The following is a 13,119-nucleotide window of genomic DNA, read 5'->3' as shown; positions in this document are numbered from 1 at the left end:
CGTCTTAGTGATTTCTTCGGGGGGGGGGGGTGCAACTACAGCATGCAGATCTACACTCCGTGCCTTTACACACGCACACACCAAACAATCCAGGTTACTCACGTAAGCAAAAGATGGACCTTGCTGCAGTCAAATAATACGGCATAGAACAATCATCAGTTTCATCACATCCTGAAATACTGTTTTTAAGGTGTTTCCACCTACATTCACAATATATGTCAATAAATATGATAATGCAACACACCTTCTCTAAGAAAATTAAGCCAAAAAGGACCAACCTGTGGATTTGCACTGGTAGGTTTACATATGACCTAAATCTAAATAAATAGGGGTTTTGCTGTGGGGAAAAAAAAGATATGCAATAGAAAAGCAATTAGGTCTCATTCAGCACTGAGGAAATAGCTCTTCAGGTGAAGTCTTTTGCATCAGATTTACCTAAACCCATCACCCCTCCCAAATATTGCCCCATTACTGAGTTTTTCTTAGCAAGGACATCCGTGCTTTGTCACACGGGCACAGGGCTTCACAGAAAGCCCCCTGTGTCCATGTAGGTTAACATCTCACAATACGCTTTGGCCTGGGCAATGTCCCATTGCTTTCCTCCATAATCCAAGCCTTTCCCTCCCTTTTGTTTAAAATAGCGCTGAATGTGTGCACTTCTACCTATTCCTCCAGACGCATCAAGAGACACCCAATTTTGGTGGAGCCTAGCACTGTACAGTCCTGGATGTTTCTGATTCCCATGAAGGCTGAGGTTCTGCTTTATGAATCTCGAGAAGATAGAGATCTTCACCCTCACGTTTCCCAGTATTTTCAGCTTTTCATGGGTAGGTGGATGCGAGCGAAGCTGCGCGCACGCACTCACGCACACAAGCTCTTTGGATCCCAGCCTGAACATGTAAGCAAGGCAGTCCCAGTTACTGGCTAAAAAGAACTTCCATGAACTGGAAAGTACCTCCCCACTTGGGTCTCTACCCTAACGTCTTCTCACTATTCTGGGGGAGGAAGGTGCTGAAGACAAAATGTCATGGAGGACTCCCTAACTTAATTTGAACCAAGTCTGCTTTTAGTACCAGGCCCTGTCCCTGGAACATCTGAGATAAAGGAGACTGCCTCTGGGCATGTACTGTGTGCCTTTCCCTCTCTGCGGAGATTAGAAGGAAGAAATCCCAGGGAATAATGATTCCTGGGCAGACATGAATCCCAGCATCCGCTTAGAAGTACAGCACAGGTGAGCCCCACGTGAAAAGGCTGAGGAGTCATCTAAGAACAGATAAGCTGCCTTACTCAGAGTCAGGCCGCTGGTCCATCTCACCCATCATCTTCACCAACAGCCTGACATGCTTTTCACATGAGATGTCAGGGATTGAACCCGGGACCTTCTGTGTGCAAAGCCTCATCAGCCTTTTCGTGCAGAGGCTCACCTGTGCTGGATTTCTAAAAGGATGTTGGGATTCGTGTCTGCCTGGGCATTGTTCTCATCTGTCCTGGGATTACTTCCTTCTAATCTTGGATGTGCAGGCTTTGGTTATCCTTACTCAGCAGAGAGGAAAAGGCACACAGTACGTGCCCAGAGGCTCCACCCAAAGGATCCGTCTGAAAGAATCTGTCCTAGTGGAGAAGTATGTTACCAGAGGATCCGTCCCAACCTTTTAGGGATTAAAGATAAGGCAGGGACCCACAGTGTCTTGCAAAGAAATGTGCCTGCGATTCCCCAGCAGGGGAGCCACTTATGGCAAGCTATGCGCTATTCTCCCCCAGCTTGCGCTTAAAGAGAGATGTCAAACAAAGAGCCCTTTTTCCATAAACACAGAGATGTGACATAACTGTGTCCTCTCAATAATATGTCAGCTATTTGGCAAGAAACAGAAGAAGCAAACAGTGGAATCATTTTGCAGGCTGCCTGCTCTAAGCACGGTCATCAGCTCAAGGCACTCCTCCTGATGTTGCCCTAGGAAACATTAAGATACCATCAAAAATCGAGAGGGGGGCTGCTGCACCGAGGGGCACCAGAGCCACTTACCGTGATGCTGGTATCTTTTTTGCCCTTATGAGAAGAGGCAACGACAGCCAAATACTGAATGACTTTCTTTGTGTTTTCTGTTTTGCCGGCACCTGACTCCCCTCTACAGAGAAAAGTACAGGAGAAAAGATGGTTACACCCCCTCCCCAATACAGCAATACAGCACTGTGAGCCAGCTGCTGTCCAGCTTCCAGATGCCCTGTCCAAAGGTTGGGGGCAGGCAGAGAGAGAGAGAGAGAGAGTGCAGCCACAAGCAAAAGAAGAAACCCTTTCTGACCTCAGTTGGCCCTAACAGAACCAGTAGATTAAACATGGTACAATAGACCTCGTAAGTTTACTCAACACAGAACTAGCTGCTTTTTATTCTGACTCCAACATCTAACATTGCAGAAACATTTGACCATGCACACCTAGCTACAATATGCAGCAGCAATCTTTCTGAAAACAAGATTAGCTTTTTAATTTATTATTACATTGATATCCCCCCTTTTTCCCCTTTGCAAGGAAAAGAGCCCTCCTCCTCTCCATTTCATCCTCACAACAACCCTGTGAAGTAGGCTAGGCTGGGAGTCAGTGACTACCCCAAAGTCACCCAGTGAGCTTCATGGGAACTAGAACCCGGGTCTCTCCAGTCCCAATCCAACACTCTAACCGCTACACCACACTGGTTTTTATGCTAAAGCTTTGTCCAGAGCAGTGTCTGCCAGGAACGTCCACGCTTGCTTACACAGAGAAAGATTCCTGGGCTCTTTTATTCATTATGCCTCTCTCAGCACACGTGGCAGTCCATTGCTTGCTTGCTCTGAATTCTGTTCTGCATCCCTGTCTGGCTGCATATTTGAGAGGACTGTGGCCATGCCCAAGACACAGGCAGACTTCAGGCTTGGGGGATGCACATTTCTTTACTAGAACCTGGAGATCCACCAATCAGAGCCAGGTGCAAAATAGTGACTGGAATGAGGTACAGAGTCAGATGCAAAATGGGACACAGCCCATAAGCCATGTATTGGGGTAAGCTGCAGAGACAGGTACAAACCTACTACAGATCAAGAATTCTAACTGCCTAATTTGGAGGGTGGTGGGAATAGCCTTCTTGTTGTTGCTATCATTATACAGTTTGGAGGCAGAAGCCCTTGCTGATTTTCTTCAAATCATCTCGCAATCTGACAGTAGATCCCATCTCTTTTCTGCCCACCCCTGATTTTCACCATCACTTATCCGAAATTAAAGTGAGAGGAATCAACAGCCCCTAAGAATTCAGGGTGTCTTTGCCTTGATTCCAAGATCCTTCAAGTCTTGAACTCACACCTTGGAAATATGAAAAAAATAGGGCATGAAGAAATGGGATGAGCAACACTGAAGTGTGTGTAACGAAGCCCTTAAATAGTAACACAAAATTTAGGTTTTGCAGGCACACTACCAAATTTGTCTGACATGGCACCCAGGGGTTTGGAGATATCCATGGCTGAGTAACTGGGGTTTAAAATATTATTTCACATTGTCTCCAAACTGGCTCTTGGCCTCAATTTATGGCAAGAAGCAGCAAGGTGGAAGAAAAGGCAAAATACACACGCGCACGCACGCGCGTGCACACACACACACGCACACACAGATCAGGCATTTGGTTTACGAACTCCCATGGACAAACTTGGAAATTGATTCTGGATTGATCTACAGTTAATCTTTGTCTAAGTGCTTGGTTTAGTGTCGGGTGATTTTCTTGGCTACAAACCCCAGGAACAACAGAACCTGCCTTACACTGACTGAGTCAGGCCCTGGGTCCATCCAGCCCTGTACTGTCCACACTGACTGGCAGCCAGGCTCTCCAGGGTTTCAGGCATTAATATTTCCAGCCCAACCCGGAGACATCGGGGATTGAACCTGTGACTTTCTGCATGCGAAACCTGTGCTCTCCTGCTGAGTTATGGTCCCTCCCCAAGAACCAGTTTGCTCTTTCTCTTAGGGCAACTGTGGATATGCTCCACTTGAGCCTGTCAAAAATGCCTGGGGCCAGCATTCAACCACAGCGTTGCCCTTAGACATTTCTGCTAGCAAAGCAGGAAGTCGTAACATACCCTGTGCATTTTGGACCGGTCAGAGAGAAGGAGGCAGGAAAACTGTGCCTGCTCTGGAATCCGTGGCCCAAACCAAGTGCTCCAGGAGGCTTTGCGTCAAATCCACCGTGCTTGACAAACTACCTGGGTACACCCTTACTGCCTTTGGACAATTCCCACAGGAACTGGGACACCTGTTTTCACAGAGAAGGAATTCCACAGCAATGGCTAGTAAGTAGTTCTTTTCATGCGTATACGAACCATTCACACATGACATGGAGGCAAACCTGAGCTTGCCACCGCACTCGACAAGGGAGCTGCGGCCAAACCCTGGCCCTCGGAGGAACGCAGTGGCGTAACCTATGTATTTCCAGCTTTGCATGGTGCTTTTAGGCACAGGCTTTAGAAAGATCACTTGAGAAGCGGCCCTCCCCTTGCTGGAGGTGAGGTTGGTACAGGTGTCGCAATTCACAAGGCGCGCACACAGCGACCACCCTGTGTCGAACAGCCACTGAAGCGGAGGTGAGGCTGTTGATCTGGGGGAGACATCCCCAACCTGGTGCCCTCCAGAGGTGTTGGACTGCAACTCCCATCATCCCCCAGTGAGCATTTGGCCATGTTGGGGTCATCTGATCTGGGACAATGATCCATTAAATCAACCTCCAAGATAACCCCTTGTATTTCGGATCAAGGACCAAGTCTGGAGAGTGACATAAACATGATGCTGCTGAGAGATCTGATGAATTTGCTTCCCAAAAGGAGAAGGGAAGGAGGGAAGGCAAACACGGAAAAGTCAGGAGCGGATCTGTCTCAGGTTCCTTTGAGCTTGGAAATCTTCCACCAACGTCGCTGCGGCTCAATTCCTTTTCCTAATTAGGAGGCGCCTTTTCTCGAATGTGGGCCCATTGATAAATGGTCCTGTGACACGCAAAAAAGGAAGGTGGGAGTATCCGTGGGGTTGGTGCTAAGCCTTAAAAGGCCAGGCATATTTTCTTTCCAGGATGTTTCATTGTTAAAGATAGCAGTGACACTGAGGCTGTGAAGATTCCGGTCAACATCAAGGGATTGAGAGCGAAGACAAATGGAAGAGGCGAGGGGGGAGAGGAAGAGAGACGTGATAGGGGTCTATTGAATTATGAACAGGGGGAAGAACTTTCTGCTCTCATAATACTATATCTTCAGCTCACCGAACAATGGATAGGTTCAGGATCAGGACAGAGGTACTTCTTCCTACAGCGTATAATTAACTTGTGGGATCCAGCACCACACAATATCACGATAGCCACTAGTGACTTTTCAGGGCGCTTAGACAAACTGAGAGGCGATGGGCCTGCCTCGATTTTCCCCAATGGGACAGGCTGTTAGGCCAATCTTTGCCCACATCTTTGCCCGCTAACTTTCACCTTTGTTTACTCAAATAAGGATCACCAGGGTTAGGGTGGATGATTATTCGTTGCTCATAAAGAGGATCAGCAGCACCAAAAAAAAGAGAGGACGAGAGTGGACACAGATTTGCATAACATTTGCATATGCTAATTTACTTCTATAAAGGCAAATTTAGAAACATTTATTATCATTTAAACAGAAATGTAGTTTCATAGTGGAGGAAGACTGTGGCCGGGTAACCTGTGCACCTGCCTGTCCAGGTCCGAATTGTGAGTGGGCAGGTTCCGCAGCTCTGCTCCCTCTTCCCCTCCCTCTTGCTCTTTAATCCAGAGTTGGACAGGCCCTTCAAACAGAAAACACTTTCAGACAGAGGACTTGCCTCTGTAAAAGCGGACGCATGGCGATCCAAGAAAGAGAGAGAGAGTGTGCGTGTGTTTTGGCCTCATTTCCTTGTGTCACTGCCTCCGGACAATATCAGTCCATTCGTAGCTTGCTCTGAATTCTGAACTTCAGCTAAATGGAACCTAAACAGTCAGAGGCAGAATACCTGGCGCTGTTGCTTCCGTGTCTTACAGGGGGGCATCTGACTGGCTGTTGTTGGCAACAGGTCCAGAGATGCACCGTTGGTCAGGTCCAGCCATTTCCTCAGGTCTCAAGGGAGCTTCTGTGGGCTTCCCAGGCAAGCCCCACTGAGGTGAAGGGGCATGGCTCAGCACCAGCGCTGCATGGACCCCGCCTCATGGTTCCGCCTATTTCTTACAAGTGAATTCACTGGGCTGAAAGACGAACCCAATCCTGCACAAGTTTGCACAGCTAAAAGGCTGCAACCTCCAGCATTACGTGGGGCCCCAAAGCTGAAATGTGTCCATGTTTTATTGATGAAAATTAAGTGTTCTGGGAATGGCTCCAGACTAAACATGCCAGTTCTAAGACATTTGCGTAAAAAGCTTTCACATAAATCTACTTTGCAACCTTGCATTTGGAAAACCAAGAGCGTCCTTTAAAAAAAAAGCCACCAAAGCCTTTGAACTTATTATTCTCTGGCCAGCCCTCCTCCCATTGCATTTCCTTTGCCTGAGGGCAGGACTGGTTCACAGGAGACCCTGTTTCCCCCTCCCCAGTTCTGAAAGCAGAAGCCTCAGGGGTGAAGGACAAGAGCCCAGTGTTCAAGCCCCTGCTTTGCCTGAAGAAGGTCCAGGCACAATCCCTGGCAGTATCTCCACTTAAAAGGGCCAGGGAGCAAGGAAAGGGAAAGACCCTCCTCTGTGGGAGACCCAGGGGAGCCACAGCCCATCAGGGAACAGGCAATACTGGGCGAGAGGGACAAATGGAGTGAGATGTTCTAAGGCAGAGGTGCTGAACCTCTTTCAGCCCAAGGACTGGATTCAGTTTTGGAGGGGCTCTCGGGGGCCACACTCCAGTGGCAGCTGGGGCTGAAGGCAAGGGACTGAGACCAAAGTACCCCAAACACCCACCTATTTGAGTTTAAAGCTCTTACTTCTGTAAACTCAGCCTTCAGAGAGGCATTTCAACCTTTTAGAACAGGGACAAAACACACAAATGCCAGGAAAGCCCTACATGATTGGTGGTTGGTGGAAAGGGGGTGGGGCCAAAGGAAGGGGGAATGGCTATCCAGCTAATCCCAGAGGGCCAGATTTGGCCCATGGGCCTGAGGTTCAACACCCCTGGTGTAAGGCCACTTCTGAGGTTCCCGAGAAGCTTTAAGTGTCCTGTTCAGTCCATCACAGCCACTGGCAAGGGAAGCGGGCCTCTGTCTCCCTGAACAAATCTCTGCTCTGCACTGGCCTCCAGTCAAGAAGCACATCGAGATTAGCGATTCATGGAGAAAACATGGAGGGGGGGACGGGCTCCTCGTCTGGAAGTGGATATTCCTGACTCTCTCACACTCGGCAAAAGTGGACCTGCTCAGCTGTAAGAGTGAGGCGGTGGAGGTCCTCCTGTTTCCCGTCCCCCAAAACAGAGTGCCTCGGCTACCCGAACCCCAGGGCATCTGGTGCTGAGCGTTTGCACCAAGTGAGCTGCTGCACTCGGGGTTGCGATGGACAGCTTGGCAACACAAAAGGGTTTGAGATCTCTTCCTCTCCCTGACACGAAATCAAAGATTTCCCACCTTGCTGATAAAACACCAGCTGCCGCATTGCCCGGCACACATCCAAACTGCGTGGGGCTCTGCAGCGCATCAAAACAGCAACTATCAGAAAGGCAGGTAAACCCTCCCGCAAGAAGCAGCAACCGACTATCTTGCCTGGCACAAGGTTTAGCTTGTGTGGCCGAGGAATAAAATATGTGGTGTTTGGTGCTTGCAGCAGCACTACAGCCGTGAGAGGAGGAGGAAGGCTGGCGTTCCTGGCTTTGGACTATTTCCTTCCCAGGCACCTGCATGAAACCTAATCCCAGAATCCAGTTTTTGCAAGCTAAGGCATGAACTTGGAATAAGATCCTGGAGACAGACAATCCCTTTAAAGAGCTTAGGAGGTGCAGCGTGGCCATGTGTCCTGCTTTACACAGGACAGTCCTCTGATTGAAGGGAGCAGGTCCTTGAAGGGCCGCCCACCCCAAATCTCATTTCAAGATAAAGAACCCTGAGAAGGGAGACCAGCAGGGCCTGCATGCTGCCCATCAGGATACCTTAACTGGACAGCAGACTGAGCAGGCACACAGATCGCCTGGCCGCCGTCTTCCCCACGGAGGCGAGATGCAGTGTCCTGCTATTTAAATTATAGTGATTGCTTCTAAATGTGCATCGAGGATCACCAGAAGCTGCCTCCTACTGCGTCAGACCACTGGTCCATCTAGCCCAGTATTGTAGACACTGACCGGCAGCTGCAGCAGACCGGGGTTTCAGGCCAGAGTTTTTCCAGCTTCACCTGGAGATGCCAGGAATTGAACCGGGCAGGGGCTCTACCACTGACCTACGGTCCTTCTTAACTGATCTATACACATAAATTAGCATATACAAATGTTATTCAAACCTCTGTCCTTTTTTTGATGATGATGCATTTCCTCTTTTTTGGAGATGCATATGTAGCCCCCCTATGGAAATGGTTTGAGGGAGGCTGCAGTGTTATACATATGCTTCTTTGCTCTCATTGTCATCTCTGGTCAAACACGTTTTTTTTTTTAACAATTGGGAAAAAAACAACCCTGCAAAACCTATCTCAGTAGAGACAAAAGCAGGATGAATGCACACACTACAAGAGCAAACTTTTTTTCAAGCTACCTTCAATCCCTCTGGAAAAAGAAGCCCCCCCATCCTGCCTAAGTATGCAGCACAAATGCAGAGGCTCCAGTGGAGTTCCACACAGCCTATACAGTTTGTGCATCCTGGGAATCCTCCCTCACTGACCCACATGGGGTGGGCGCTGCTCGCAGAGAAACTGGATGGAAAAATAAACAGGCCACAGGAATGTAAGGAATAAAACTGAGCTCCATCAAAGTGTCAGTTCTTGCCCCGGCAATGTGCAATTGGGAAGAGGATTTATGTATTTCACCACTGATGTGGTGTCAGCCCTTTGAAGCAGACATGGTGGGTCAGGTGATCACCGATAATCCTGGAGGAAAGGGAGTGGAAGAGAGGGAGCTTTGGGTCTGTTTTAGCCTTTTCTAGGTGTGGCATTAAATATCCATCCCAACAAAACAAAACCTGACAATGAGGGAGCACAGCCATAAGGGAGTTTGCAGTTTAAAATTAGCAGTAGGGGGTGGAGAGAGAGACAGGATGGGGGGGGAGGGAGGGAAAGAGAGAGAGAGGGAGAGGACCAGAGGGGGGTCTGCCTTTGCAAACTACAGGTGTTGTTCCAGAATGCATGGTATTTAGAGCATGTATCTCGGTTGCTATCTGATCTAGGTCAACCTTCCCCAACCTAGTGCCCTCCAGATATGTTGGGCTACAAATCCCATTACCCCAGCCAAGTGGTCATGCTGGCTGGGAACGATGTGAGTTGTGCATCAACACATCCAGAGGGCACCAGGTTGGGGAAGGCTGACCTCGGTAGCAGAGAGGAACTCGACGCATGTCAGCTGAGAAACATCACCGTGAGGAGGAGAGCTTTCCACAGGAGAGAGACAAGCAGAGACAGATGGGATAGGGGGTGACCGTCAAAGTGGCTCTACTCACGTGCAAAGAATGGACTGGTCTTCTCGATCTGTGAACAAAGGGAAAAAAACATTAAACAGTCTTGGACCATTCTGGCCAGTCATGAGTTACTTGGGCTCAGTGTATGCAGCTCCCCCTTCTCACATTCGTTTATGATTATATCGATCCGAACACATGAAGCTGCCTTACTAAATCAGAGCAGGGGTCCATCTAGCCCAGTATTGTCTGCACTGAGGCTGAGAAGAGTCATATTCCCATCACCCGCTATGCAATCTTTTTAACAGAAGGTGCCAGGGATCAAACCTAGGACCTTCTGCATGCAAAGCAGAGGTTCTGCCAAGGAGCTATGGCTTCTCTTGCCTTCTAGATAATCCTCTACAGCACTGGACAGCTCATCCATCAACAAAAAAATGGTGCTGCCCATATCACCATTTGATTGACTTCTATCACATTTTCTGGGTCAGCAACAAACATCTCCATTTTTATCCTCAGGAATAAAATTTAGAACAAAAGGTTAAAGATGCAATCAATTCTGTATCTGAACTGGAACCAGACAACAATCCAAATGGATGGTGGTTCTAAAACTGTGGTCTTTCGATCACTGGCGTTATGCTTGCAGGCAGACCTTAAGGCCATCGCAACGACAGAGCACAGTGTTAACAGCCTTTCCCCAAAACAAACATAACGGCAATGTAGGCCCAGTTGGCAGCCTCTCATAGTCATCAGGCTTTTTCTCAGCTCCAGATCAAAGCTGTGCTCACTCCTTTTAATGTGGCGAATCACCCCTCCTGACATCTTTACTTGGGGGCACTTAATGGAGGAAGACTTCCACTTGAGCTGAGCCATCACTAGGAACAAGAAGAGCCTGGGAAATAAAACAGGGGTGTGTCAAATGTCCCGACACCAGGGGGTGTCTCCTCCACGGCTTCATTACCAAAAGCGCCCCCAGGAGTTTTAAACTCCTCTCCCCGCATTCTCCAAAATCACTCACAGCACGTGTGCCAAGGGTCAAGCATGACAGGTAACCTCACACAGAGGTGCAGCTACTAATTTTAGATCCTGGACTTCATGATCTTATTGGGGGGGGGGGGTGCTTTCGACAGCCATGTGCATTACTTCAGCTGTGAAGCACACAACTAATATTATAATAATTAGTTCTAAATCTGCATCTAGACATATAAATTAGCACATGCCAATTTTATGCAAATTGCTGCCCTCTGTCCTCTTCTTTTTTGGTGATGCATTTCCTCTTTGGGGGCAATTTTGGCCCACCCCAGCACCATCATGACTGAAGGAATAAAATGGTGCTTGCTTCTGCTGCCGGCATCAGTTGCAACTCTCTAGCTAGCCACTGTGGGGGGGGGGCTGGCATTGGCGGTCCCAAAGCCCAGTGCTAGCTGTGCCACTGACCACGCAGCATCATTTTCGCAAAGGTGGGGGGACAAGTGAGGACAGAAGCCAGGTGCTGCCTAGCCTGAGCTGGGAAGCATCCAGAGGAAACCTTGGAAGATGGATCTAAAAGGGTAAGCCATAAAAATGTAAGAGCTGCCTCACTGGATCAGGCCAGAGGTCCATCTAACCCAGTATTATGTTTCCAGTCATGCCCAGCCAGACCCCACTGGGAAGCCCACAAGGCTCTGGAGCACCCCGTTACATGCTGCCAGGATCTGGCACAGGGGCAGCGCATCCCTCGGCGTACATGGACACCCCATTTGGCCATCACGTCTAACAGCTGTCATCAGTAAGATCCACAGCGGATAGGCCCAGCTCGGCCCTCTTCTCCTCCCCGGTGAGTACCACCGAACTCTTGTGCCTTTGAAAGCAAGAACTGCAGCCTGCGCTTCCCCAGGGCCGGCTTCTAAGAAGACAGCGTTGCTCTCACTGACGCCCACCCCTCGCCCCACCCGGCCTGTGCTTGTGGCCCTGCTGCTTCCCTCCCCAAAGACCAGCTCTCGTTCTGCCTCATCGCAACCTTGAACTGGATGGTTTATTGCAAGGAAGCAACTTTGAGCTGGCAGCTTTACCATAAAAGGAGAAAGCCTTTCCAAAGTTGCAACCGGGGCATCGCTGGCTTGCAGCTTCTTTACATTTTATTTCAGGCTGGTTTCCCCCAAAGGATTTCTGTGTTGCCAGCACAATCTGAGAGAGAACAGGGATGGCAGGAAGTGGATGTCTCACAGCTGCCCCCATTTCACGACCACATCAAGCCTCCAGAGCAGCAGGGGGGAAGGGAGGAGGGTAGTACAACAGCATGGAGCTGCAGCCAAAGAAACGTGGTGGCGGTTGTGGACGGACAGCAGCGGCCATCCCTATCACACCCCCTCACAAGCCATGAGAGGGTACCATTGCCTGGGTAAAGAGATGCAACAGAAGAGACCCCCGCAGAAGAGGGAACTGCACCAGGTGGAGCCGCTCCTGCAGAAAAAGTGACAGCGCGACACACCTGTTAAAGCAGGGGTGCACACGGCCTCCGGCCTGCCAGTGTCCCTGCCTTATCTCCACTCCGTGATCCCTGATCCCCATCCCTGTGTTTTGAGAGGAGATAGGACTGTTTCCCTGCTCCCTGGCCCATGCTACATGCAGACATTTTTTAAAGTCTTCATGCAAGTGTATAAAATGGAGGAGAGGAGGAGGAGGAGAAGCGTTATGGAAGCCACCTTGGGTTCCTTGCAACAGGGAAAAAGGCAGGATGTGAATGTCATAATAAATTGAATAAATACATAAATAGCCGCTATTGGTTAATGCTTCATTATTAAAGGCACACAAGCTCTGCCTGCCCGCCTTTGCATGTGGCTAACCACACCCCTGCCAGTTTCATTCCGGCCAATGGCCATGCTGGTTGGGGTTGATGAGATTTGAGGTCCAGCCTGTCTGTGGAGGGTGGCAAGTTGGGGAAGGCTGATCTATGCTGCTCTGAGCTGGCCCTTTATCATTTAGACAGCTTTCTTCTTCCTCTCCCCAGTGTGAAAAAAGAAAGACCCATTTGACACAACGGTTCCCCTGGAACAAAGCAAATGTGCTCCCTGAGCTCAGCCCCGCACCCGCAAGGGATGAACTAATTAAGTTTTTCCAAAAATGAAAGAGGGGGGGGAAAAGGATCTCTGCTTCTATTTCAGACTTGACGGAAGGGACATGCACAAGACCCCTGCTCTCTTGGGCAGGATGCCTCAACGTTGTAACGGGGGTGGCAGGGGGGACCATTCTGGATCACCAGTTACTTTTATGAACATGGATGTCTGTTCACAAAAACAGTCTTCACCGGCTGCTGGAGTTCTGCCATGTGACCTGCCTGGTGCTGTTACCAAGACACCGTGTACAAAGAGATCGTTGCCATTCACCCCGTCGCTCCCTTGTCGTTTCGGCTTCTCTGGTTTTGGTATTTACAAGTGTTTATTATTTATTCAGATGATTCATTTATAACAAGGGTCAGCAACTAGAAGTCAGCCCAAGTGTGATGGCCAGCAATCGTGGCGCTAAACCAATGGGTAAATTTGCCCGTAACACCCAAGGGGGCTCACTTGCCTGACTTGCGTGAATAA

General features: G+C 49.2%; 1 protein-coding gene across 3 annotated transcripts in view; it reads right to left on the bottom strand.

Annotated features, from left to right (window-relative positions):
• The window catches only part of MYH11 (myosin heavy chain 11), an 87,657-nt gene that overhangs the window by 55,082 nt on the left and 19,456 nt on the right, over positions 1-13,119 (bottom strand). For 2 of the 3 annotated variants that reach the window (XM_084818073.1, XM_084818074.1), the window contains exons 4-5: positions 9,602-9,629; positions 2,024-2,126 (exon numbers count right to left, since the gene is read on the bottom strand). In XM_084818073.1, the coding sequence (XP_084674199.1) occupies positions 2,024-2,126; positions 9,602-9,629 (131 nt within the window). Of the gene's footprint in view, positions 1-102; positions 124-2,023; positions 2,127-9,601; positions 9,630-13,119 lie in introns of all 3 variants that reach the window. The other variant, XM_084818071.1, reaches the window with a different exon arrangement.

Source organism: Heloderma suspectum, chromosome 12, assembly GCF_057233095.1.
Source record: "Heloderma suspectum isolate Gila_16-S chromosome 12, 16-S_ref, whole genome shotgun sequence".
Classification (NCBI taxonomy): Eukaryota; Metazoa; Chordata; class Lepidosauria; order Squamata; family Helodermatidae; genus Heloderma; species Heloderma suspectum.
The sequence above is the reverse complement of the archived record's forward strand: the minus strand, read 5'-3'. Positions and strand labels throughout refer to the sequence as shown.